The sequence below is a fragment of the Equus przewalskii genome, chromosome 5, assembly GCF_037783145.1.
Source record: "Equus przewalskii isolate Varuska chromosome 5, EquPr2, whole genome shotgun sequence".
NCBI lineage: Eukaryota > Metazoa > Chordata > Mammalia > Perissodactyla > Equidae > Equus > Equus przewalskii.
The window spans coordinates 39,697,902-39,725,063 of NC_091835.1; the positions used below are offsets into that span (position 1 = coordinate 39,697,902).

General features: G+C 39.6%; 1 protein-coding gene across 2 annotated transcripts; it reads right to left on the minus strand.

Moving 5' to 3' along the window:
* YBX3 (Y-box binding protein 3) lies at positions 1 to 24,339 on the minus strand. Of its 2 annotated transcripts, XM_008526044.2 has the most exons (10): positions 23,789 to 24,310; positions 19,999 to 20,062; positions 18,951 to 18,984; positions 15,642 to 15,731; positions 13,818 to 13,940; positions 10,807 to 11,010; positions 5,050 to 5,147; positions 3,000 to 3,171; positions 2,216 to 2,315; positions 1 to 575 (listed from the first exon to the last, which is right to left on the minus strand). In XM_008526044.2, the coding sequence occupies exons 1-9, from the start codon at positions 24,042 to 24,044 to the stop codon at positions 2,250 to 2,252; spliced, it is 1,107 nt and encodes a 368-aa protein (XP_008524266.2). In that variant the 5' UTR covers positions 24,045 to 24,310; the 3' UTR covers positions 1 to 575; positions 2,216 to 2,249. The 2 variants fall into 2 exon arrangements, with proteins under 2 accessions (XP_008524266.2, XP_070475210.1); XM_070619109.1 differs by lacking the exon at positions 10,807 to 11,010 and having other exon boundaries at positions 23,789 to 24,339.
* Positions 24,340 to 27,162: the final 2,823 nt, after the last annotated feature.

Here is a 27,162-nt window from a genome sequence, read left to right on the forward strand (position 1 = left end):
TTTTCCTTTCAAAGATAAAAATTTTATTTTTGAGGAACTTTATACTGCACATTTCCAAAGAGAGTCACATAAGAAAGCAAAAATGTTATCCTCCCCTCATCCTAGAAATAAATAAGAAGGGCACAAAATTTCTTTTTAAATCATGACACTTGGAAGTTTAGCACCAGCATCCAAAATGAACAAAAAAGGAGGAAAAAAAGCATTTACTATATATTTCAGATTTCTTTGGTTGGGGTTCTCCCCCTGTGGTATGAATATTTCTTCTTTCAATTCATATTACCAAAACAGTAAAAACCAGGAAAAAAATATAAACCTAGTGGTTGCTGAAACTGGGGAGGTCGCTCTCTTGTCTTGTGTGCAGGCATTCCCGGGATCTCAGCTTGCTGGAAAAATGTGCTGACATTTTCCTTTTGTAAAGTTGTTTGTTTCATAAAGAATAATAGTAAACATTCTAATGTCCACATCTTGGTTAGTGTTCCACTTTATTGCTTGGATGTTTCTTTGGTGTTGGTAAGGTCGTGGTCTGCTTTTTGCTGTGTTTTATTTTTTGAATGGTCATTAATTCTTTAGGTCACCTGGAAAAAATTAAAATCAAACTTAGAAAGAATGGCATAATGACCAAGAGTTGAAGAATAAAAAGGCAAAAAGTTATGTTTCATGTAATTTAAAAAACAATATTTATTTCAGAAGCTCTCAACAAAATCTACACGTTATTCTTCTATAGATTTGTCAACTATAGATTAATCGAAACTTACGTTTTAATAAAGTATTTTTACAACCCAGAAAATCAGTGCATAATGGTAAAAATTTTGTAAAATTATATAAAAGAAAATTACTATCATGAAGCCTTTCAAATGAACAACCATGGTCTAACTTTGCATAGTCATTTTAGTGGCTGCACAACATCTCCTCATATGAATACACCACGCACAGCACGTACCTACTTCCCCAATGGTAGACACATTGTAAATAGGAGAAATGTTTTTTCCCCCCATCTTTTGGGTAATTTTCTTAGGAACAATACCCAGAAATAATGTTACTTAGGAAAAGGTTATGGCTAAAATGACTGATACATAATTCTAAGTCAGTTAATACAAACAAGTTTGAACAGGGAATTTATCTCTATGATAAACTGTCCACACCACTCGAGATAAAATAGAATATTCCCAGCCTAAAACTATCTCCGTAATGGAAGGTTAATTTAAATCCCAACCACTGCATAGAAAAGCAGATGGCATTTAAAAAGTAGGAACTTATAATAATCTCAAAATTTCATGAAATCTTAACATTTTTTTATGAGTTTTACAACCTCTCTTTTAAATAAAAGCTAATTCTTATTTATTTAATGAAAAGAGCAACAACCAAGAAATATTAAAAAACTAAAGCCTCAGAAGTTATTAGATGAAAAACCCAGAATGAAATCAACTAAGGCTTATAAATTCTTTTAAGACTGGCTCTATAACTGGGTCAGTCTATCCTGTTACATTTCTACCTACGTAAATAAAATTTCCAAGATCTTTAACAAGAAGATAGAAAAAAGTAGGAAACCACAACGAAGATAATGAGCTAACCTTAGTGGAGGTTCTTCCCCGTGCCCTGTGTAAGCATCTCACACGTGTTACCTCACGAAAGCTGTGCAACAGCCCTCGAGGGTGCGTCTAGCTAGTCTCCCCACCGCAGCAGCAGCAGACATTACTGAGACCGAGGGTAAATAAACTCTCAAGACCACCCAGCAAATGAGTGGTAGAGCCTGGACTGGATACATAAATCTGCAGGCTCTCACACAGTATACTGAACTGCCTCAAAATCAATAATCTTGGTTATCAAAGGGGAAAAGGAAGAAAAAAATGACTAGTTTATACTACAGATCAGTCTGCTGTTTGTAAAATGAGGCCTCTGTCAGGCACTCTAAAATTATCAAATTGGCCACCAGGTGTCAGACAAGTAAAACTTTCAAAAGTTTTCTTAAGTGGTTTTAATAAAAGTTGTCTGTCTAGAAAAAAGAATATGATCATCAACTCTGTCTGAAGGTTTATGCCCCCAACGCATAGCAAAAATAAGGTCAATCCCAGGGATATTTAACCACCGAAGCCACTCCTTCTCCAGAATCCCAATGGAGATAAGAGATTGGCCCAGATGACTCACAAACTAGGTTAGACTGCTCTGGGCTACTGTTGAGAACTATCACCCCAAGCCCGGGCTCCCAAGCTCTTACCTGTTGATGGTGAAGGTGCCTGGGGAGCCCGGTGTTACTCAGCACTGCTCTGCCCGGTGGCTGGAGCAGGGTTCTCAGATGGTGCTTCACCTGCCTTGGTCTAAAACACAAAACAAAACCACATACCAGAAATGAATCCATGCAGACGCCAGCGGAAAGTTCAAGACAAAAAGGTCTCAAAAGTTGGAATCTTCCTATGAAGATAAATCACTGTGCAAAATTTTAACTACTTTTAAGTACAAGTCAAAAATTAGTTCCACAGAAGAATGGCCTACAAACAGCAACGACACATCACCACTCTCCGTAATGGAAGGTCTATGATATACGTACGATTGCTTTCAACACATGCTTACAGGCAGGTTCCTCTCTAGAGATGCTGTCCTTTGTTTGGAGAGCCCTAAATGCTTTAGCTCTGAATCTCCACTAGTGTGGATAATTCTCTCAGAGAATGCTGAATTAGTTGAATTCAAATATTTGGTTTGTGTTATGTGAAGGGCATACTCTCTCTCTCTCTCTCTCTCTCTCTCTCTCTATATATATATGGCTCTTTGGCTAAATGTTATTACATATTATACATATTATATATGTTATATATAATATAAAGCATTATATGTAAACTGTATCTGTAAATGTTATAAATTACACTTCATATAAAATGTTATATATAAATAATATATATTTATTTAAGTGCCATTATTAGACTATAAAACCACTCTTAGAATGCAATACTAGTTTGACATGATTAAGGATGATCTCGCGACATGCTCTGGCTGGCTTCATTTACCTCTTTGCCATCTTGTGAAGGAGCATTAGGAGGACGGGGGCGACGCCGATAGTTGTATGGGCGCCGGTACCCACGGCGAGCAGATGGCTGGTTTGGACCATTGGCCGCTTGTTGATTCTCTTTATCTTCAGCCTCTCCGACAGCCGGGGCAGGTCGTGGGCGAGGAGGGCCCCTGGAACAGAGACCACAAGAGAAAAGAGAACAAGTGCCATGGGACCAGGGTCCTCAAGAACATAAAGTTTTATTTATTTTTAAAGATTAAAAAGTCAACTGATCCGTACTTATTGCTAGAATTATGCACAGGCTAATGCAGCAAATGGAACAAAGGTTTGGTGAAAAAATCCTATTTTTCCCCCTTCAGCTGGACACCTATTTGTAGTGGACAAACACATACTGAACACATACTATGGTCCTACCAGGCACTTGGATAGGCACTGAGGACAGGAAAATAAAAAAGAAAAGTGGCCTGGTATCTGCCCTCCATGAACAGAGTTAGTGGAGACTAAGGGGATTAAACATGAGAAGAAAACTAATACTACTTACTATGTGCCAGGGCCTGTGCAGGTATGTTTTTATGTTAAATACTTAATCTCGATGCTAATTCTGTGAGTTGGATTTATAGAGAAAACCAAGAGGTTTAGAGAGAAGTATTTGGTTAAATCATATGAGATTGCTGTTTTTATAGGTCAAAAAGGTCAAATACAGCTTTCCCAAGATAATACAGCTAGGCACTGACAGAGCTGGCATTCACATATACTACAGTCTACTGTTTTCATTAAGACTTTTCTATGAAGTCTCTTATTTCAAGTCCTTACTAATTAATCATTAGAATGATTATGTCTAACGTGCCTAAAACTAGAATGAATCTTGTGAGGAAAAGGATGTAGAGTGGTACATATCCTTTCCCAAAATAATATATCTGATCTCCTTTCTATAAACCATGCTGCCAAACTTCAAGGTGGTATGAATGTTACTCAGGAATGAAGTTCTACTTTCTTCACTTACCTCAAGGATACAGTAAAGGAACAGGAAGGCTTACAATATAAAAAGCTTAAAAGGGATCTTAGGGAGTCTAGCCCCCAATTCATAGTCTTCACAAGGGATAAAGCACAAATAAAATAACCCTCGCCTTCACTCATATTAATATCATTGGTGGTAATAATATCTAATATTTATTGAGGGTTTACTATACCAGGCACCATACTAATTATCTTAGATGCATTAGTACATTTAACCCTATCGACAACTGTAGAACATTCCTTCATGTCCATTTTACAGACCTGGTGACTAAGTCTTAGAGACTCCAGAAACTTGCCAAAGGAGATACAGCTACTAACTGCAGGGTGGGAATTTAAAAACAGACAATGTGCCCTGACTTAACCCCTAGGCTAGACTGCATGAACTTTCAGAATCTGCAGGATCCCAAATACTCCCTGGCACTCAATTCTTCCTCTATTTGTAGCACTACCACTGAATTACCCATCGATTAATTTATTTCATTAAATATAATAAAAATTAAGTACTAATTTATATCATGTAAAAGTTATGGAACACAAATAATGTTTTGGTACAGGGATAACTGAAAATTCTTTTTTGAAGAAGAAGAAGATTAGCCCTGAGCTAACATCTGCTGCCAATCCTCCTCTTTTTGCTGAGGAAGACTGGCCCAGAGCTAACATATGTGCCCATCTTCCTCTACTTTATATGTGGGATGCCTGCCACAGCATGGCTTGATAAGCGGTGCACAGGTCAGCACCCAGGATCCAAACCAGTGAACCCTGGGCCACCAAAGCAGAACTTACAAACATAACCACCTTGCCACCAGGCCGGTCACTGAAAACTCTAATTCTTAAGTAGGTGGGCAACGTCACGCCACCATGTGAAAATGTGTACTGCAGAGTCCTCCAAAAATCACAGGCACCCAGTCAAAGTAGCTACACCTTCTAGTTATATAATAAACCCACAAAACAAACCCACCATATCCTCATAAATTCTACTGTCACTCACAAGTCCTTCAGCTGGTCATTAGTTAGTGGGTAGTGTCACATACCTACGGTACCTTGGGCGGTAAGTTGGATTTCGATGAACCGGTCCCTGAAGTTGTGCTCCCTCGGGGACTCCATCCTTCATTTCTCCTATCTCACCAGCCTATAAGAGGGCAACGAGAGCTGAAAATGAGCATCATGCTACAGGATATGAGACTCAGAGCACACAGCGCCACTCAATTTTTTTAAAAGTAAAAAAATGCTTCATTACAAAGCTGGGAACTCTCAACTATAACAGTGAACTATTTATTGATTAGATCTTTGTGAATGATAGGATGGAAAGAAAAACTCACTCTCACTAGAACAGTCTTTTGCCTTCGCCCAAGGCACTTAATTTTATTTTACAATATTAATATAGCATTTTGAAATGTTCCATTCATCTCATGAAAGAAAACCTATATTATAAAAGGAAATGGAGTGATACACTACATGTGAGCAACGAGAATCTTTTCCATCTTTTCAAACCCAGACCCACTAATTCTACAATCAGATGTCCCCTCCATACCATGATGGTTTCTACCTTCAAAAGTTCTCACACCTCACAATGACTCCTGGCATCACAATCTCAACCACGCTCTCACTCGTGATTTCTTCCTTTTATAATTTTTTCCTTTAATCTGTCTGCATTATTATTATAAAATGTTACACAATTTAATGTATAAAATGTTATTAAATTAATTAAACTAAATGTTGCTTAAAAAAATAAAATATACTTCCTTGATGATAAAATTATTTTAAGCTAGGGGAATAAAACTAACTTATTGTAGAACTTCCAGGGGAACAGAGAACAACTAAAAACTAACAAATAAACCCCACCAGCAGTCTCTGAAATTCTTTACAACACAGCCACATCTCAACCTTCTTTTGTCAAAATTAATATTCCTTTCTCCTCCATATTTCACTAAGAAAAGAGAAGCAATCAGAAAAGAATTTCTACATTTTTTCCACTATCAAATACCAACCTGCCTGCATTTGTATTAATTTTCTTCTCTCTTATGACACAGGGTAAGTGGTCCATGCTCACATCCAAAGCCAACCCCTCTCTCACCTACGAGAGCACTTTAACACTCTATCCCTCCTTCTCTCCTTCACTATTTTTTCCCTGCTCTGCACCATCATTTCCATCTAAACATAGAAACATGCTGAAATAGTACCCATCTTTTTCAACTTTTTTAAAATTTTGAAATAATCAAATTTACAGAAAAGCTGGAAGTATAGAATGTAATGCTTAGCTCTCATTCAAGTTTTGCCAGTTGTCCCAAAAATGTCCTTGACAGCAAAAACACCCATACAATCACGCACTGAATTTAGTTGTGTCTCTGTCTGGAACAGTTCTTTAATGTTTACTTGGCTTTCATGACCTTGACACTTTTACAGATTATAGGCTGGCTGTTTCGTAAAATATCCCTTAATTTGGGTTGTTTGGTGTCTCCTGATGATTAGTTTACACATCTTGGGCAGGGAAGCCACAAAAGCGACACTGCATTCTTCTCATCGCATCCTGTCAGCTGACATACGGTTTCAATTAGTACCGTTACTTACAATGTTCACTTTGAAAAGTAGTTAAGGTGGTACTTGCCAGGCTCCTTCACTATCAATTTACTTTTTCTCCTGTTGTAATTAAGGAGGATTTTGTGAAGAAGTACTTTCAAAGTCTGTAAATATTCTATTCCTCATCAAATTCTCAATATATTAATTTATTTATTTATATCTGCATAGACTCACAGTTTTCTATTTTATTCAATGAGTTATAATCTGTTACTATCATTACAGGCCAATGAGAACTCCTTCAAGCTGGCTCATGTCCTGTTGACATGGCTCCAACATTCTTTGAGTACTTCCTTGCTTTCTGGAACAACAAGATGTTCCAGGCTCATATTGTACTTTCTCTGGCCCAGCTCTGAAATCAGTCATTTCTCCAAAGGAGCTTCTTTTTATTGGAGAATGATATTTAGAAATGAAAAGCTGGGGGCCAAGTATGCTCAATGCTATTAAGGTGTCACTGATGTCAGGCTATTTCAGTAGACAGAACCAAGGAACACATACACACAAATATATGTGCACATATACACACTGTGGGTTACATATATATAAATGTGTGTGTATGTATGGCATATTTGATCCGTTCATCCAATAGCTTTAGGAGTAAATTGTTGGTAAGGGACAGGGTACGGGAGACCAGGAGAGAACTCACTACATGTAAAAACAAAATCAAATCAGATAAAAACCTTGCCCTAACGCCAGATCCTCCTCCAGCTACTGCCCCATTTCTTTAAGTTCCTTTACAGACATCACACTAAAGGAAAACACCACTGCCACCACCACAGAAACCTCCTCCAAGGGGAATATGATATCTCTTGGTCCTCACCCTCTCCTTTCACATTCATGCGAATCAGAACTTTGTCTCACCACACCACTAACCTCCAAGTTTCAATAATCAATTTTCAACCTAATTTCCTCTACTTATCAACAGCATTTAACACAGCATTTCCTTCATGAAATACATTCTCCCTATCTGATCCTTCTCATTGTTCTTTGCTAGACTCTCCTCACTTTCCTAATCTTTAACTGTTGGTATGCCCCAGAACTCAGTCCTAGAATCAATTTTCTACCCACATTCATTTTCTAGTGAATCTCATCCTGCCCCCATGCCTTTCCATGTTTTTATGACTCTGAAATATATCCTCAGTCCCATTTCTCCCTTCAGGCTCCTTTGGCCTTTGTACTTGCCATTCCCTCTGCCATTCCTGCCCTTTCCCAGTACCTCAATGACTTGCTCCCATGTTTCATTTAGGTCTTTTCTCAAATAAAGCTCCAAAGACTCTGTCAACTATCTATCTAAAACTACACCTTCCTCCCTCAAGCCACTTTCTACCTCTTGACTCTGTTTTATTTTTCTGCCGACCTGCCATCTCCACTTGAAGGTAAAATTTAAGGTGGGAAAAAGATCTCCAAATGATTTCCACTTCTCCCCCTAAATCTGACATTTCTTCAGTCTCCCTACAGTTGTTTAAATAAAAGTCAGAGGTTATTCTTTACTCCTCACATCAAATGCTGACATTTCTATGTTTAACACTGTTCCTAAATTTGACCACTTATCACACTTTCACTACTAGCACTCTAATCCAAGCCATGATCATCTCTCCACAGGGAGAGTATAGTAGCTGGTCTCCCTACTTCTTGCTGTTGCCTCCTATGATCTAGCTTCCATAAGCAGTCTGATGATCTCTTCAGTATGCTTCTTCCCTATTTAGATGCCTTACTGGCTCCTTACTACATTTAGAGTAGGCCAACATTCCTTATCACGGTCTCCCAGGCACACTTGATCTGCCCTAAGATATCACCCTGATCTCACCTCCTACCCCTCTCCTCTTCACTCACACCATCCCAACCACATGAGCTTTCCTTTAGTTCTCTGAACAAGCAAAGCTGCTTCTTCCTCAGGAACTCTGATTCACAAAAAAAGTCAGAAACAGCAATTAACATGCTTAAAGGCTGAGAGTCTACTAGGAATGATTGAATGGGAAGTGCAGGGGCAGACAGACTGAGTTTAAATCAAGCTCCACCACTTCTTACCCATTTAACATTAGGTAAAAGTTGTCCATTTGTTTAAATATTCAAATCTCTTCATTTGTAACAACAAAAATAGAGAAACCATTGCCAACTTCATACATAAAGCTGTAAGGAAGTCTGAATAAGAATTGATTTCAAACATCTGCCACTTGGTAGATGCCAAACAATGCTGCTCCCTTTCCTCTACCATATAATTCTTTTCTCAAAGACTACAAATAGTTGACATTTGCTCAGTAACCAATTCTATTTAATTTTCAAATACGTAGAATTATCTTTAAAAAATGGAAGTCATTTGGTTACTGACGTATCATGCTACATTATGTAGCACTATTATGAAACACTATTGACCTGATTATTATCATTTATTTTGTTTTATTCAATGAATTTCATAGTTTTGTATATAATAGAAAGTGTTGGAAAAGACATTTCTCTTTGACCTCAATAATTTTACCATCTTAGAGATCTCTCTATACTTTTAAGTCATTATATTGACAATCTGGCAGTAGCGTAACTATATGGAAGAAAGTTTTAGGAATTTTCATTTGAAGCTATCAGTTGGCTGAAGCAGACTTCGTAGTCACTGAACATCCAAACATGGTATGTATTAGAAAAATTCTAAGGGAAAACTGTTGAAGGAATCTATGACAGCTTTTATTTCAGATATGGAATGGGTAAGAAATTCAGGCCAAGTTAAAACAACTAAATGCAGTTATCAGAATAGCACACTTTTCCAAAATTAACTTTCAACCAACTTCCACAAATAATGTTCTACATGGCACTAGAGAATCACTTTGCTCTGAACCTTCAATTCCTAAAGTAAAATATACTTTATTTCAAACAATATGGGAAAAAATCACGTTCTCAAAAAATATGATACAAATGTATATGCTAAATATTAAGAATGATTATGTCAGGAAGGTACTACTAATGCACTAAAAATAAATGTGTATTATAATCTCACTGACTCTTCCTGTCTTCATTTCCTAGAAGCCCAGAGTGCTGCCCTACAGAAACCTATGCCTCATGTACCCAATCTCCCCATATATGTAAGTCTACTTGCTATTTTTAGCACATTTGTCAGGGACAGCTGTTACAGAGTGGAAGGGAAAAAACAAGAAGCAATGTAGAAAGAACACATCATGCACGATGGGATAGGAGCAGGGTAGCAAAGAACACACTGAACATAATGTTCAGTCAAAACACTTAGGAGAAAAACAAACAACAAAAACCAAGGACATGAAGAGGAAAAAGTTGTAGCAGTGACAGCAAAAATGATGTCCTATCCCAAGTTTTCCAAGTTTCCTGGGAACAGCAAAGTTGGTATAAGGCTTACTTATTTTTGTTATTTTTTTAAAGCTTCAGTGCACAGTTGTGTATCCTAGTTGTTAGTTTGAGTTCTCTATGTCAGCCACCGCCACTGTATGACAACTGACAGACCGGTAGTGTGGTTTCACAACCAGGAAACGACCTGGGCCACAGTGGTCAGAGCGCCGAGTCTTAACCACTAGACCACCAGGGCTGGCTAGGTAGAAGGCTTATTAATTACATGTCAAGTTCACAGTAGCTATATCAATATTTTGTAGTAAAAAAGGGGAATCAATCAATAATCAACAATCTCCACTCTAGTTAGGTTTTCTTAATAATCAACAGTCTCTCATCTGAATTAAGGACCTTACAGATGTTATCTATCCTGAGGCATAGTGCTGAAGTCTTTACCTTTGATTTAATCATCATAACCCCGGAGTGAAGGCACATTACAATCCCCATTTAATGGATGGACAAGTTAATCTCTCTAAAGTTTGGTTTTCTCAAAAGCTTACAGATAGTATGTAGCAGAGACAAGATTCAAACCCAGGCCTCCCTGACATGAGAGTTCAAGCTCGTACATATACCATCTGTCTCTCTACTTTATTTCTTTTATTCTTCCATAAACTATAACTATCCATAAACTATCCACCAGGGTCCCCGATTACAGGCATGGCTCCTGTGGTTGCTTTTCGAAAAGTTACTAGAATGACTGCTCTGAAAAAGCAGACTACAGGCCTTGCCTCCACTTTTGGAGCATCGGGAAGCCACAAGCAGGGTTTTATTTCCGGCAGCTGGTGTTGGAGGAGGAGGAGGAGGAAGAGGAGGCAGAGGAAGGACGGAGGGGTGAGGACTGCTGTAGAGGAGTCCCAGGTCAATTTTACCTGCATTCTGTTGGGATGGGGAAAGACCCGTGAGCGACGGTCAAAGGTCTGTCCCACGTGGTAAGGCGGGAACCGCCGCCGGTACTGAGGGCGATACTGGGGGCGGCGCAGCTGACTCCGGGCCCCAGAGAACTGCCCGTCAGTGGCAGGGGGCTCAAATCCTTCACTGCTGCCGCTCCCTTCCTCCTCCTCCTCCCCAGCGTACTAGCGAAGCAAAGAAACAGAGATTCAGAAGAAGTTTCAGCAAGGAAAGAACCAAAGACTACCATTTAGAATGAATATCACCAAAAGAAAAACCTCCCCCCACAAGGAATAGCCCCTTCTATGATACAGACAAAATGCATTTAACCCAGATTATCATGTGATTCCCTGGGATAAACTACATTAAGATTAAGGTAGATCTGTGCAGATAAAATACCAAGAAGCAGAAAAGCAAGAGTAATCAATATATAACGAATTTAATAGTCACCTAATCAGAACTGATGAATAGCAATTGACCAACCACCCAAAGAACATCTACAAGGTTTATAATACTTAGCTCTGCCAAATGTGTCTCCTGATATTTACCAACCACTGGGGCAAAGTCCAGAAAAAAAACACATTTTGTAGTGTTATCAACAGGTTTATTCTAAGTGGTATACTTCATGTGGCAGCTCTCAAAGTGTGGATGGGGTCTCTGAAACCCTTCCCGAGGGTTAGCGAAGTCAAGCTATTCTCATAATGCTACTAAGATACTATTTGCCTTTTCGAATCTCATCCTCTCCCAAGTGTGTGGTGGGGTCTCCCAGCAGACTGAATGCTGAAGGAGCTAGGAGAATCCAGCTGCCTATTAAATCAGACATCAGAGATTTGCAAAACTCTAAAGAAAACAATGCTTCTCAATTTAAAAAAATCTAGTTTTCATAAGAAATGTTATTTGTATTTACATGTAATGAGTTTAAGTAAATTAAGTAACAAATTTCTATCACAATAAATATTAGTAGATATAAACACACAAAGTAGATATCCTTTGTGGAGGATAAAAGTGGACTCTTCTTTGGTATCCTCAACAATATTTAAGCATATAAATGGGTCCAAAAATCATAAAGTTTGAGAACCACTGACTTAGGGTATGATTCTCTTCATATGTTTAGGAATAAAGTTTTAATTGCCCTTTAACAGATAGTGGTAAGTAATAGATACAGGCAGTTTCTAAATATAGGCCTTATTAACAAAGGGAATTACAGACTCATTTTATATTTTTTCCCATTTTTAAACTACCATATCACAAACTAATATTTTATATTAAGAAATATAAACAAAAAACCAAGCATCGTTTAAAGAATTTTTTTATTTCAAATTTTACTTAAAGGGAAAACTTCAACTACTGCCTCAACTAAGCCTAATTTCAGAAAAATTAAGCCATTCTAAACTTCATAAACCTGTATCAGCTATGATCCCCAATTATGTAAAGACTACTAGCATAAAAAATGTTCACCAAAATATTATGTGAAACTGCACAAATTATTTTTTCTTTTTAGGCTTTTCACATCTTTTTGAGTTTTATACAGCCAAATCTTTCACTAAGAGTTTTCCAAATTAAGAATAATGGCACCATTGCCAAACATACTCTTGAGAGATACTCAATAAGCTGTTGGGACAACAGAACATCTTCATTTAAGTATACTTTCAGAGTTCAACAATTTTATTTCTAAATATCATTACATGCATAACTTCAGAATTTCCACCCCTTTGAGGAGAAAAGTCTTTAAAAGAAAATTTTTCACCAAAGGTTTTCTACCACTTTCACTTCTGAATTAACCTAGGAGTCAAAATAATCACAACTAGAGCTCTGTGAATCTGATGAACTTGAAAGAGTTGATGTGATGTGGTAAAAGCTATGGTACCTCGTTCCCTACTCCCACCCCCTGCACACCTTATCATTAAAAATCAAGTAGGATAAGCAAAACATAGGTAAGAGAACTATAGAAACAGAAAAACAAGATGTCATAAGGAATCTGATAAAAATCTATTTGGGCAGGGTGTGAAGATGATAAAATGAAGAGGAAAAGCATTTAGGTAAGCAGAAAGATATAAATCTATCAAAGCATAGAGATAAGTCATTCTGAACCTGCAGATATTTTATTCTGGTGAGATTTTTCAAAAGTTTTCCCTGGATGACAGATGTAGCCATAATCCTGTGCTCACAAAGCATCTTGAGTTTTATTCTATGGTGCCAATCCAAGGTATTAATTCTAGAAACATTAAAATGACTCAAATCTAATAGGATCCTCATGACCACAAATGAATGAGATTCTTTTTTGGGTGCCTTGAGAATACTTTAAATTGAGCCTCCTAAGAAAGCTCTGGCCAGACTTGGTTTTAAATCTTTTCACCTGGATTGGTACCAATCTAAAGAATTAAAAATCTAGAGAATTGATGTTTCTTTACTTTGATTTGAAATAATGGGAAAAGGCTATGCTAAATGAAACAGCTACTTAATTGAGGTAAATTATTTAATACTCCTGTAGCCAGCACTGTTTATTGCCTATTCTGGAGCTATTCCCCATTCCTCCTTGCCAACCAAACGCTAATTTTCTTAAGAGGTCAACAGTGCCAGCACCAAGAGATGAACAAGAGGTTTAAACCAGTAACAGAAATCTCATTCCCTTTTGCCAGTGAATGCCACATGACTAGGTTCTGGCCAGACAAAAGCCAAATGAAGAGAAAGCCATTTTGACAACCTTGGCATAGCCTACTTTAATTAAGCCTGCTTGTTACAAGACAATGAAATGTCTGTTACTTGCAGCCAAATACACACAAACTGATACAAATTCTGAATGCCAAGTTTCCAGTGAGACCAGTGGCTATATGGATAAATTCTGGGCACCAAAAATTTCCCATCCAAAAAAGCAAAAAAATCACTTTGTGTCCCCAGGAGAAGATACATCATTTATCTGCTCCAAGTATGTACACTTAACTTTAGATGTGAAAATTTTTTCAATCGCTGATTAGGAAGAGAGACAACATACATTACGGGGAGGTCCACGGCGTCTGCCATAGTAGCCACGTCTGTAACGGCGCCGATCAGCAGCATAACGGCTCCCTTCTACAGGAACTCCATCCGGGCCAGTCACATTGGCTGCTTCTGCACCCTGAGAAAAAAAATAAACAAATACACCCTCAAAATTAAGAAGAAGCTAAACTAACCCCAAAAAACAGCTTTAGACAGTCAGAGTGTCAGAGAATGGCAAAACATACCAACAATTCCTACTGCGACCTTGAAAACACACCTAAGTCTTAATAAGGTGAGCAAGGTGCTTGATGTCCTGATTTAAAGATATAGAACGTAAACTTTGCCTTCTGTTTGTTTATACTAAGTTCAGGAGCAGAATGTGCCTCTTTAATGAACATAAACTGGTCAATATGATGCAACTGTAAAAAGAGTAATGCTAGACTAGGAAGAAAATTCCTCAATGGAAAATAACTTAGACAATGTTATCTTCCTCCAAAATGTTGAAATTTACGTTACTCTCAGAGGTTCTAATAGAATCCCTATTCAGGGGCTCACATGGCCCTGTACGGCACTGAGTTACTGAGAGTGAAACTTCTCCCGTCGGGGCAGCAACAAGGAAGAAGGGTCTTTGATTTAGTAACACCTAGTTTCCACACGTGGAGTCCCTCTTTAGACCTCGCTACCATCCTTGAAACAGACCTAGCATTCTTATTATGATACAGACAAATGGATAAAATAACGCTTCCAAAATATAAAAAATTCAGACCACACAGATTCAAGAGTATATTTCACACTCTAAATCAATTTGTAAAACCTCAAGTTCTGAAAACATACAGAGGTAAAATTAACCTGGCAAAACAGTATTTTAAGAGTTGGATGGGATATTAGAGATCAATCATTACAGGCCAGCATTTGCTGGAAGGCGATCTGAAATGCCAAGAGATTTGCGAGATACCCTGGGGATATCATTTAAATTTCTATATTAAATGATATAAAGTGTTTTTCTTTTAAAACAAAACAGTTTGGGAGCCACTAAGAATATGGCCTATGGAATGGTGTCTATGTATGTGGAAAGAGCACATGCATGGGAGTTAACTAGTCATTCACTCAGTTAGTGTATAATCAGCTGCCACTATTAGCTGCCATGGCAGTGATACCAAATAAGTTTTTAAAATGTTTTTATTCTTATTCTATATTATTTTACTGATACCTATAATGGACTGTTGGAATTAAACATCTAACAGCAGAAAAAAATTCTGTAGATACACTTCAAAATGATCTCTTAGCTTCTTGGGCTGTTCTTCATCTGAACAAAGCTGTTAACCAATCTGTCAAGATGCCTTCAGCTTTCCCAAATCCAAGCCAAAGAGAAAACACAAGCATTATACTCAATTTGAATCTTCTTTTACTGAGATTAAAACATTCTTTACTATAAGTGCTTATAAATCACAGCCTGAAAATTTTATTCTTATGAAAAGAAATATTTTTCCCCAGAGCAGCTTTTATCTATTTTTAACACTATAAAATGGTTAAATTTTTATCTATACTTAAACATACATTTGGTACCAAAACAAAATATGTCAGTTTTAATATTGAGAAATTAGCTTTTCCTTTCATAATTAAATAGGATTCATCCTTTATTAAATGAGAAGCTAAAATGTACTTTTATAATACATCAAGCAACGTTTATAATGACATTCAATAATCAAAAGTATTTCTACTTAAAAGTCACTTCTTCCTGTCACACAAAAAATCCAAAGTACTGTGAATTCTTACCATTTACTATGCAAGAAAACTCTGTGCCAGCACACTTTGATACCCAGCCACAATTTTCTCTCACCTTCTCTCCTTCAACCACATCAAACTCTACAGTTTCTCCATCTCCTACACTGCGCAGATATTTCCGTGGGTTATTCTTCTTGATGGCAGTCTGTCAAAAGCACAGAAAACTCTAAATGAAGTATATGTCAATATTGGCCGCAGATTTCATCACTTTCAAGTTTACTGGGTATTTGAAGAAACTGTTGACTTATTATTACTTTTCTGAATTATTCTCCTACTAACCTAGATCTCCAAAACAACAAAATAAATCAAAACAAACACACACTATAAAACCATGTTCCATATTACTTTCTTGATTCATGTTATCCTTCAAACTTCATCTTGGTAGGTGGATCAAACAGAACGTGTAGTTACTACACACTTCTGCTACAGATGATCCCCTAGTCATGATATCAGATATACAGTTATATGCTGCGTAATGTTTCAGTCGATGACAGACACTATGTACAATGGTGGTCCCATAAGATCAGTACCACATGGCCTAGGTATAGTAGACTATCCCGTCCAGGCTTGTGTAAGTACTGTAGGGGGTGGAGAAATTGTCCTCTACCTTCTAGGTTCTTCTGGCTGGTCTAAGAATTAAATTGACATGAGACAGATTAACAAGAGAAAAACAAAACAAAAGTTTAATAACACGTATACATGGGAGAAACCCAGGAAAACAGAATAACTCACTAAAATAGCTAAAGCCCTCACCTTAAATACCATCCTCAGCTAAAGACAAAAGAAGTTGTTGGGGGTAGGGAGACTCAGGAACTTGAAAGGAAAGAAGCCAGTTCACCGGGAGGTGAAAAGGAACAAATATTTGAAACACAAGTGTTTTGTCACACAGAAACAGAAGAACACAGAGGGGAGCCCAACAAAGGGGCTTTTCTAGGCTCCTCCTCCCTGTCTACCACCTAGTTCATGTTATGCTAAGGTGAGAGCTCATTTCCTGAGACAAGTTTTTAATCTGAATTCTTTTAGGCAGTTAAAGGGGAGATAACAGAAATACTTTCTACATCTTTTGTTTCTTAAAAATAATCAGCCTAAAATAATCATGTTAAAGTGACACATTTTAAGGTGGCAGATTTTGTTCTCCTTCAGTACACTCTATGTTTGCATGATGACAAAATCATCTAACGACACACATCTCAGAACGCATTCCCATCATTACTTGACACATGACTGTATGACTTCCCTCAAACTATTAAGTGTCCGAGATTCAGACTGTAGCTCCATCAGAAGGTGGGGAAAATGCCTTCATGAAATCTTACACACACACTTTAGGTATAAAGGTTTCTGTAGACAAGAGAAACTGCTAACCCCAAGAGGAATTTAAAAATGTGTGAAGGGGAGGAGGGATGATGAAGAATAGAAATAAAGGAATGACAAAATGCCAAGGGGATCGATATTTCTGATAGGATATACGAAATTACCTCAAGGATCAAAATATTACTGATAATCCGGCCTCTTCCCCCACAATCCCTGCCCACTTTATGGATGAGGAAACATGAGGCTAATAAGTGATTTATCTGAAGGCATAAAGATATGGCCGGGGGGAAGCTGGGAGTGGGAGGGAATTCATATACCTGTACAGTGCTGTATTTATTCAATATTTTTCCCATCACACCATTCATATGTCAACTCATCCCTATACATTCCCTGATAATACATGAAAAGGTTAATGAAGATGTTATCCTGCATTAAACATCTGTACCTAAATATCTGCATATGAACAGGCCTCTCTTTTCAACCAGTGGAAGGGAGAGAATAATTCCTGCAATGAATTTCCATTTCTTCAGCTGGTATCTCTAAACAGTTAAAGGGGCTCTGAGTTTCTATGGAACTAGGTCAACCGTATTTTATAAAGCGATTAGGCATCTGTAATCCAGCCCTTCCCTTACTCTGAGTAGGAGGGAGGGGAAAAAAAAGAATGATCCAATAGGGCAGAGACCTCACCCACAGAGGAAAAAAGGCAGTTCGGGACAGGATACATGCACACGCAGTTCGAACATTCAGCCATTCCAAAAACAGCCCCTCCCTGCCAGCTTGTTCCTTTTTTCCTGTTAAACTGGGCAGGCCTCGACTCATCGAGGTGACTCACCACACAACCTCATGGGGCTGGAATCAGGTCACACATACTCACAGCTAATGAAGCTGGCCACTGGAACAGACACTTGCTGGGTCCTTCACCTCAGCAGTCACCAAACGGAGAGTTCTTACCCCAAAAGGTCTGTCTACCTCCAGTTATTATAAACAACACTTCCTTTCAGTCTGCTATAACTTTAAAAGTCACTGTATCTGAACAAAAAAGTCTACTCAAATTATCTAGGCACAACTGAAATATATCAAGTCAAGTAGAAATATAAACGACAGAAACCACTCCTAGAGAGCTTATTCTTAGACATCACTCTCTCCATCACCACACCCACCTTAAATGTGCACACAAACCTAAACGGGAAGAAACAAAAGCACAGAAAACCAGATGCTTGATGGAGCCCAGCAGGTAAACGTGCTGGTATTAGTACCTGTCACTCTACTTGCCTGTGGTTATACACTAAGAACACACACATTCGAGACAATTCATTGAAAACCAAACATACAAAAAGAACAGCAAGTGTATTCCCTCTTTTAATCTATTTTGTAAAGCAAGTCAGGATACACAATAATAGAATAAATAACATCCTGGGATAATAACGTAAAGAAAGACTGAGATACCTGTAGCACAGAAGCCCACGTTTCCCACAGCTTACCCATTTTCTATGTTTCCTTGCAATCTAGGGAATGTGGGCCTTCTGACCCGGACACGTGCTAACTGGGCCTCACTGGAACAGGAGTGAGGATTATCCTGGGAACGGTTCCTCATGTCTTGGATACGCACACCCTAACCATCTGCTTCGCTGTGCTGTTTACTTCAAGTCAGAGCTGCTCTGATAGAGGAGCTTTAACCGATACCCACCCAGGCAAAAGCCAGATCGCTTCCAGCCAAATGCTAAGGAGGAACCATGAGGTCAGGAGAACAGGATGCTGACATGGACACAGAAGGTTTTTCGCTAAGGACTCAAAGTCTTTAAAAATTAGAAAGTGGCCTAAGTAAATAGCACTTCATTAAAAAAAAAACATTCAAAAACAGTTAATATGATGGGGCAGAAGAGTTTTTCTGCCGATCTTAAAATGTGGAATTGAGCTCTCTTGCCAAAATAAAATCACAGAGAGAATTCAGAGTAGAATAATTTACAGGAGCTCGTTTTGGGAAAGAGAAAGCAGCAGATTACAGACGCCTCCTTCCTCACATGGCAAATGTAACATTTATTATCCCACTTACCTGATGTACAAATACATCTTCTTTGGTGTCATTTCTGTTGGAAGACGAAAAGTTCACAATTAAAGCTACTAAGTATGCAGAAAAACTTACAAAAACAGATGTTTTCTGGGTTTAGACTCAAGACCCCAAATACAACATAAATTTTCATTTATCCCCTAAACTTAATTCAGATGCCTAGAATCAATCCTCGTTAAAAACTTCTAAACCCACAAGATATTCACCTTACTCCTCCACGTAACCACAGGGCTTAGATCCAAGCACACAGATTCAACGTGCGAAATACCCCTTTCCTCTCATCTCTTTCTAAATCACGTGGTATGTAATCAGAGCCCTAGACTTCCCTCCCAGCAAAAGCAAAGCAAGACAGTTAAAAGGACAGGGCACAGCTGTGAACTAGGCTCCCCTTACACTGAAACCTAAAACAGCCCCCACCCCCCACCGCCCTAACTTCTCCCTACCCCCAACAAAACAGACGAGGAAGAAATTGGAGGAATTTCTCTAAGGGGGGAGGGAGTGGGGGAAGAGAGAGAGCAAAGAAAATGACGATATCATGTAAAAACATCATAATAATCCCAAAGGCTTGCAGGGCATTCTCATTCCTATATGGTCAGAAGTTACCATGGTTTAAAGAAAACACTACGGTCTCTACACAGGACTTGGACCAGACCTGGGTTACAGATCCAGCTCAATTACTCACCAGTTGTACGACCTTAGGAAAGTTGCTTAACCAGTCTAAGACTCCATTTCTCCATCTGTGAAATTATGGTTATGGGCTCAATTATCCTAAGGCCCTTCCCATTTCTGATTTATCTCCCTCCTCCTCTTTTTCTTTTAATGACTAGATAGTATAAAATAAGTTATTTATCAGATTCTGGAAATGTATTTTAATTAATATTTAATGACCAAGAGCTTAGAAATCAGCATATTTACAGTGCCTAGAAATCTTGAAATTTCCACAAGCCATTAATAAAGTACAGTAAGGATTTGTAACTGCTGGTGCCACAACATAAGTGTGTATTTAAAACATGTAGAGATAACACACACATACCGATTTATAAATCCATATCCATTTCTGACGTTGAACCATTTGACAGTGCCAAGGACTTTGGTGGCTAAAATAGGATTAAGCAGATAAATTAGTATCTGACCTACAAAGAGATAAAGCTCATATCACTAAGGTCATGATAGCATTATATAAATCCTCAACATACCTGGGGAAACCACTAAAAGCTTAATTCCAAAATATATTAGGAAAAGAAAACGGAGCAAGTGAGGATATCATAAGGGATACTTTTCAGAAGACTAAACCTTTCTTCCTTGTAAAACTTTTCAGTAAAGTCATAAGGAGTGGTCATAGTCTATACAAATCTGCAATAATTAAAATTGGGAAACACCGTTGTAGGAAAAATTTTAAAAATGCTCTTTAAGATTAAAGTTTTAACAAAGGAACATTTTTAAAGTGCAAAAGAAGGGTCACAAGGAAAGAGAATGTAGACAGATGAACAAGGTAAGTACCAATAACCTTAACACATGACTTTCATGCTTTGAAATATTAGGCAAACTTTAATAAGCGAAATAGTAGCTCCTTGTTAATATCTAATATACAAAGACACAAAGTAACTTGTCTGGTTGCCAGATGGGGCCCTACAAGAGAAGTCAAGAGTAATAATAGAACTGATGCTGTCTCAACCCAATTCTGTACTTACCACCCTGAGACATGATGCAACAGGCCTTTTCAAACCACAGTGATGAATTTGGGCTTCTGTTTCATTGTTTACCCTACTCTCTGCAGTTGGTGGGAATCAAGCTCAGCATTTTCTATAAAATCCTCCTCTCTTAAGTTCATTATTGCCTCGACTTTCTGTCATGAGTAGGACCATTTCTGTATAACACCAGATTTTAACAGTATTCAAGAGAAGGAATCTAAACAAACAGTATGGTCATACAACTTGTACTTTGTAGATGCATATTTATTTCAGTCATCAAGTATGATGCGAGATGTCTTCTTTGAACCAATTTTGAACGTCGAACTCAGGACATCTAGGAAACGCCTATGTCTAAATTCAGGAAATGCATAAAGCAATCATCAAAACTCAGTGAAACAGGAAATCTTACAATAGAGTGCCTTAAAAAAAAAAAAAAGGCTTAGCAGAGAATGAAAGTAACGTTAATCCATGTTGCCTCTCTATGAGACACAAAGCTTATAATTTACAAGGATAAACATTAAGGATTCAGCTTTCAAATTCAAAACTAAAATAGTAATTAGGACTTGCTTTGTTGTGGGCAGGGTTAGTTCTGAGTTTTGCCAGATTGATACGCTTGAGAAAGTATTTTAACTCTCTTTGTAAAAAGAAAAAAAAAACAAACAACTCTTTATGCCTCCAAAGTCATTCAGTCCGCCACTGACTGAGCAATCTCCAGCTCTAATTCCAAGTAAGGAAGATCTCTTCAATGAAGAGATTAAACCATTGGCATCTTCACTTTTAGGCCATTCTAATTAGAGCAGCTGGGCAAAGAAGAAAAAATATTTCATGTTTTAGATCAAAATGTCAATAGAAGAGGACTGTTTTTGATAAGTCATATGCTTTTAAGGCACACATTATTTCAAATGATATGCTTTTTGTGCCTCCTTTCGTTTCTCCCAAAATTAATGACCTAGGAAAATAGAAGGATAAAAGCCATTGTTGATTCATTTTCATATAGTTAATGTCTAGCACTGTCAAAGGAGAATCTTGGTTAGAAAGCCAACATTAACCCAATAGGGAAAAAGATGAAAAATGATTCTCAAGTCTAACTTCAATCCAGGCTGAAGGTTATTTTTACTCCCCAATGTAGTTTTAAAAAATTTCCTAATTCCACAAATATTTCCATTGATTTCATACGGCCAAACATATATTTATGCACACTTCTTGCTTTAAAACCATACACTCACTTCACATACACAAAGCAGGAAGGGGGTACAGAGGAAGACCACAGGCTTCCACAATGTTCATTAGAAGGGAAATTCTGTTTCCCCTCAGGTAAACTTCTTTCCCCGGCCCTGGCTAGACACTGAAGTTAAAGACCGTCTGTACTGGGAGAATCCAAAACCAGAATTCCATTTCAGTCAGCCCTGTGCCTGACACATTTTAGGCACCCATGTGTTTGCTTGGCAAAGGAAAGGAGATGGCAGAACACACTGGACACCAACTGACAGTGTTGAAATGTCATGTAAAGGAGTTATAGTGGAAAGATGAAGGACCTCCAGACTCAGCACCAGGGATGTGGTCGAGGCTGAAGAGCAGCTGCTGGGTGGGGAAATTAACTTTATCTGTTTCCTTCCTCTTTAAAGATATCTACTTTAATTTAAAATCCAGAAGTTTACTTTAGATGCAGAAGGGCACAAGGATCAAGTTAAAAACCGCAAAATTTCCTTTATACAAAAATAAATTATTGTTAAGAATAGATCTTAACACTACTTTGGATAACTCAAGGTTGTCTGTATCAGACATTTTGCAGGCAAGTGTTCCAAGAAACACTTGTTGGAAACAGTATCACAATACAAATACTGAGTAGATTTAAGTGACTCTCAATCCAAGAAAATGAGGGCTATTTTGTTTCTTAACCTACACAGGTTACATTTAACATGCTGTTTGGCAGTAATGAGTAAATGCCCTGGAAAAACAAGAAAACAGGCCTCTCCAGGTGGGGAACAGGGAATGGTATTACACTTCCTTCACATTATTCCCTCAATTTTCTTTTTAGAAACGGGCAGGCAAGGCTCAGAGATCAAATATGCCCCACCCAGAATACTGAACATTTCTCTGAAGCATCCTGCACCATCTCTTAACTTTCCTGTTTAAAAGAGAAAGAGTGATATACATTCTTCAGAGAGCTTACTCACCACCCACCGGCTTTGTCAGCCTGTTGAAGGCCTCACACAGAGTTACTTAAGGAGAGATCGCTGAAAAACGTGACAAACCCTACCTCGACCACAAAACCCCTTTCTAACGCTCTGCCCCCAAACCTGAATTTCTCATCTTCCTGTTTCCTAAGTTACAAGTCCCAAGATAACGATGTTTTGAACAAACGTCACACCCACGCTCCAAGTTTTTTCAGCTGCCGCACAAAGTGCGTTCCCACAGTTCAGAGAGAAGAAAACGTGGAGCGATTGGTAAACACTGATTCCTTCGTGCAGCAGTGGACACAGAGAGGGAGGACGACGTGGGACCAAGACCCAAGCTTCCCAGAGAGGATTGCAACACCTCCTTACCGGCATGTGGCGGACGGAAGCCTGGCGTCTTGCCCTTGCCCATGTGGGAAGGGCGTCAGGGACAGACACCTGAGCCCTCCCAGCAGGAAGCCTTTCCCCCTTTCCCTCCCTGCCTTCTCCTAGCGCCTCACTCTTCCCCAAAGGAAATCCTGTCCTCACCCCCAAGATCCTAAACAAGGTCTCCAAAGTCCCCATCCCACGTGTCTGTCCCTCTCTTCCATCCGCAGCCATCCCTCCCCAGGCTCCTCTCTCCCAGACTGCCGCTCTTTTCCTTTCGGACAGAGGGACAGAGGCACTCTCTATGACGGGAATGGGCGACAGAGCCCGCCTAGGTCACCGAGGTTCAGAACCCAACTTACTGGCCCAGGACCAGCAGGGACGCGTCCCGGACCGCGAGGAGCTCAGGGCCCCGCGCGCTCGGCTGGGAGCGCCGGCAGGAGCGGCGGGCTGCAGCCAGCGGCGCTGGGACCCCAGTCCCCGGGGACCCGCACTGTCGGCTGCCCCGCCCGCGTGGGAAACGCAGCGGGGGCTGCCCACGCGTGCTCGGCGGCCGGCTGCAGCCCCGACCCTGCCAGGCCTGACTCACCGAGAACTTTCTTCTCCGCGTCTTCGCTGCCGGCGGGGGCTGAAGAGGCGGGGGCCGCGGTGCCCGTGGCTGCGGGGGCCGCGTCCCCACCGGGGTTTCCTGCGACCAGGGCGCCGGGCGCCGGGGCGGCGGCCTGGGGCGCGCCGCTGCCCCCCGGGCTCTTGGGCGCGGGGTCCTGGGGGGCCGCGGGGGCCGCCTCCGCCGGAGCCTGCGGGAGGGTGGTGGTGGTGGTGGTGGCCTCGCCCGCCTCGCTCATGCCGCCTCCTCTGCTCTCACTCGGGCACCTTGGTGGCGGTTGGGCGGCGGTTAGCGCGGCTGGGGTCGCGGCGGCCGGCTCGCTCTCGGGGAGGCCGGTGCGGCTCTCGCGGCGCGGCGGCGGCGGCGGGTCTCGCGGCGGAGGCGGCTCGAGCTCTGGGCTGCGCGCTCGCTCGGGGCTCCTCGCTCGATCTTACTGCCCCAAAAATGGCCCCGCACAAGTTTTTCTAGGCGGCGCACCGGCCCGGAGGGAAGGGCGGCGAGGGAGGAGGGTGGAGAAAGTTGGCTCCCGACTTGGGCATCGGCTTCATTAGCATTTAAAGGCGCCTGATGCCCTTTCCAACCCACCAGTGCGCCCGGGACTGGGGCGCAGGGCCGAGCTGGGGAGTCAAGGAAAGCAGGAGTAAATCTGAGGTTTGCATTGTAATCTGGAGTTTTGTGAGAAAGCGCTGCTGTCTCTTTGTCGGAGCCGGGCACGGGGTCTCTCCTTCCTCAAGGCATCTTGGCGCCTGAAACTGACCTTTAGGAGAGGTAAAATAGGGTATCCAAATAACGCTGCGCTTCTCGCTCCCGAACACTTTGTTAAATCCTTTATATTTATGCATTCAGCACTTATCAAGCATCTGAAACTATTTCTGATACAGGAGTTAAGAAACGAAATAGTAAAATCTTAAGATTACTTGGCTACTTACTCCTGAAAGATAATTTATGGATAATTTAGTCTCTAATCCACAGATGAGGAAACTGAGGTCGAAACCTCAGAGAATTCAAGTAAAAAGAGTGTGTACCAACTTGACAGCAACAAATCACGAGCGCTTAAGATATATTTCGTACTTTACTTGAAAAAACAGCCGAATGAATCCACATCCTACCTTCTGCTCCAATTGCCTCTGCCAGCTGGTGAAGACAAGCAACTGAGCCGTCTTAGCCTCAGGGATGAGAAATACAGAGAAACAGATCACTTGAACGTTTTTCAGTTGGAAGAGCCCACATGGCCTTCAGAGACTGGACTGGCTTATACTAACCTCATAGCCAGAAGGACTGTGACCTGTACCCAAGAACTCTTGGAATACAGGACTCTTTGGTGTTCCAGCCTCTGGGGTCCAGACAGACCTAGGTATAAATTCTAGCGCTGCTCTTTGTTAATTTGGGCTGGGAATTCCATGTCTCAGAATCTGTTTCCTCCTCAATGAGAGTTTCTCAAAGGTGCTAGGGAAATAAGATGAGATTATCCTATGTAACTACAGTGTCTGGTCTAACAAAAGCTCCTTTTTCTCATTCCCTATTCCGCTATGCTGTTTACCTTTTTTCCTGGAATTATTTGTTATGTGGCTACATCAGGAAGGTAGCTATCAAGTGTAATTCATCATTATAACCCGACTGGTTTAGTGCAGTACCTAGCATAGAGCTAGAACACAGTAAATGTTTATAAATGAAAACAAACAGAAAGACCTCTGCAAACTCATTTACTTATCAGCACATTCATTATAAATAATTATGAAACTATCCTGCCTTATTAGTTTCTTACTCCATCCATGAAAAATGCAAATTAAAGAAAATGCATTCTGAGTCAGCCCTGATGATCTAGTGGTTAAAGTTCGTGGCACTCTGCTTCAGCACCCAGGTTCAGTTCCTGGGAGCAGAACCACACCATCTCTCTGTCAGTAGCCACGCTGTGGCAGAGGCTCACATACAAGATCTAGAAGGGTTTACAATTACAATGTACAACTGAGTATTGGAGCTTTGGGAGGAAAAAACGAAGACAGAGAGGAAGATTGGCACCAGGTTAGCTCAAGGAGAATCTTTCCCAGCAAACAAAAAAAAAAAAAAAAGAAGAAGAAGAAAGAAAGAAAAGAAATTCTTAGAAAAAAATAGCTAAATATGGAATTTATGACTTTTCCGTGTAATTCATCTATGTTTTAAAAATAACAAACATCTGAATGTTAGATTCATATTTTAGTTTGACTTCAATACTGAGCATACAATAATGTTATCTTTATGTGGATATTTAAAAAACTGCTGATCTAATTCTAAGCATAATTAAATTATCTCAATTTTTAAAGGTTATAGTCTTAAAATTAAATTATAAGCATGATTTATTTTGGTGAAGACTGGCTATTGACTTTTTTATCCAACAAAATGATTATTATTGCTATTTGTCATGCAGAATTGGATTCCAAGAAAAAAATGAGAGGACTCGAACTCTTCAAACTCCAGTCTATCAGTCAAGCCCTTTAAAAAAAATATATATAGTCACCCTTGGAAAATAGTTCCTAACAACAGGGTGTGGTCTCCAACCTGTGGAAGACCCTAAAATAATTACAGATGTATCCTGGGCTTTCCTAGAATTTTGTGCTGGAATGGCTCCCAAAACTACTCATCATCTTCATCCAAAAAAAGCAGTGAGCGGTTGCAAGTTCTTGATATTGTGCTAAATGAATCTAGAGAGAATTAATTAAAACAAATGATCTATGTTGTTTTAGTAATCATAAGTAGAGAGCAACTTGGATATAGATGCACATAAAGTCTTCCATTCCTTCACTCACTCATTAATTCATGCACTCACTCATTAGCTCTTATTTACTAAACACACACAATATGCCAAAGTGCTACATATGATTATACAATGTTGATCAAAATGGAGCTTGCGCTAAGGTTTTTTTCATGTGATGTTAAATCATTTTTTCCACTATCATTTCTATTATAAGAAAATATCATTTCTTAAATTTGAGATTAAGTGGAAGAACTAAAAAGAATCGTAATCTAATTGTTGACTGCAATCATTTTTAGGCAATGACTGATTTGGTCATGGGAACAAAAGCTACACTATTCCTAGGATGAAGGGAGTTAGAGCTTCCACAACTGTTGGAAGGGCTGGGGGCAGAAAGTCAGAGAAGCTCCACTGAAGATCTCGGACTCCAGCCCCAAAGCTGTTGGTTCTCAGGAGCTCTCCTGAAGCCACTGGAGTCATGGGATCTCTGGGAGTCTCTCGACCATTCAGGGCTAGAGCCAGGTATGGTGAGACTTAAAGCTTATGAAATTTAGAGAGCTCTCTTAAAGAAAAAATAAATAAAATCATGAACACAAAATTGCTAAAGGCACACCCAGAATCCTAGAAA

Coding starts and splice junctions, on each gene's coding strand:
- YBX3 (XM_008526044.2), bottom strand. CDS start 24,044: ATGAGCGAGGCGGGCGAGGCCACCACCACCACCACCACCCTCCCGCAG. Junction 20,063..23,788: donor CGCGGAGAAGAAAGTTCTCG/GTGAGTCAGGCC, acceptor ATCCTATTTTAG/CCACCAAAGTCCTTGGCACT. Junction 3,172..5,049: donor TACCGCCCAAGGTACCGTAG/GTATGTGACACT, acceptor TCTCTGTTCCAG/GGGCCCTCCTCGCCCACGAC.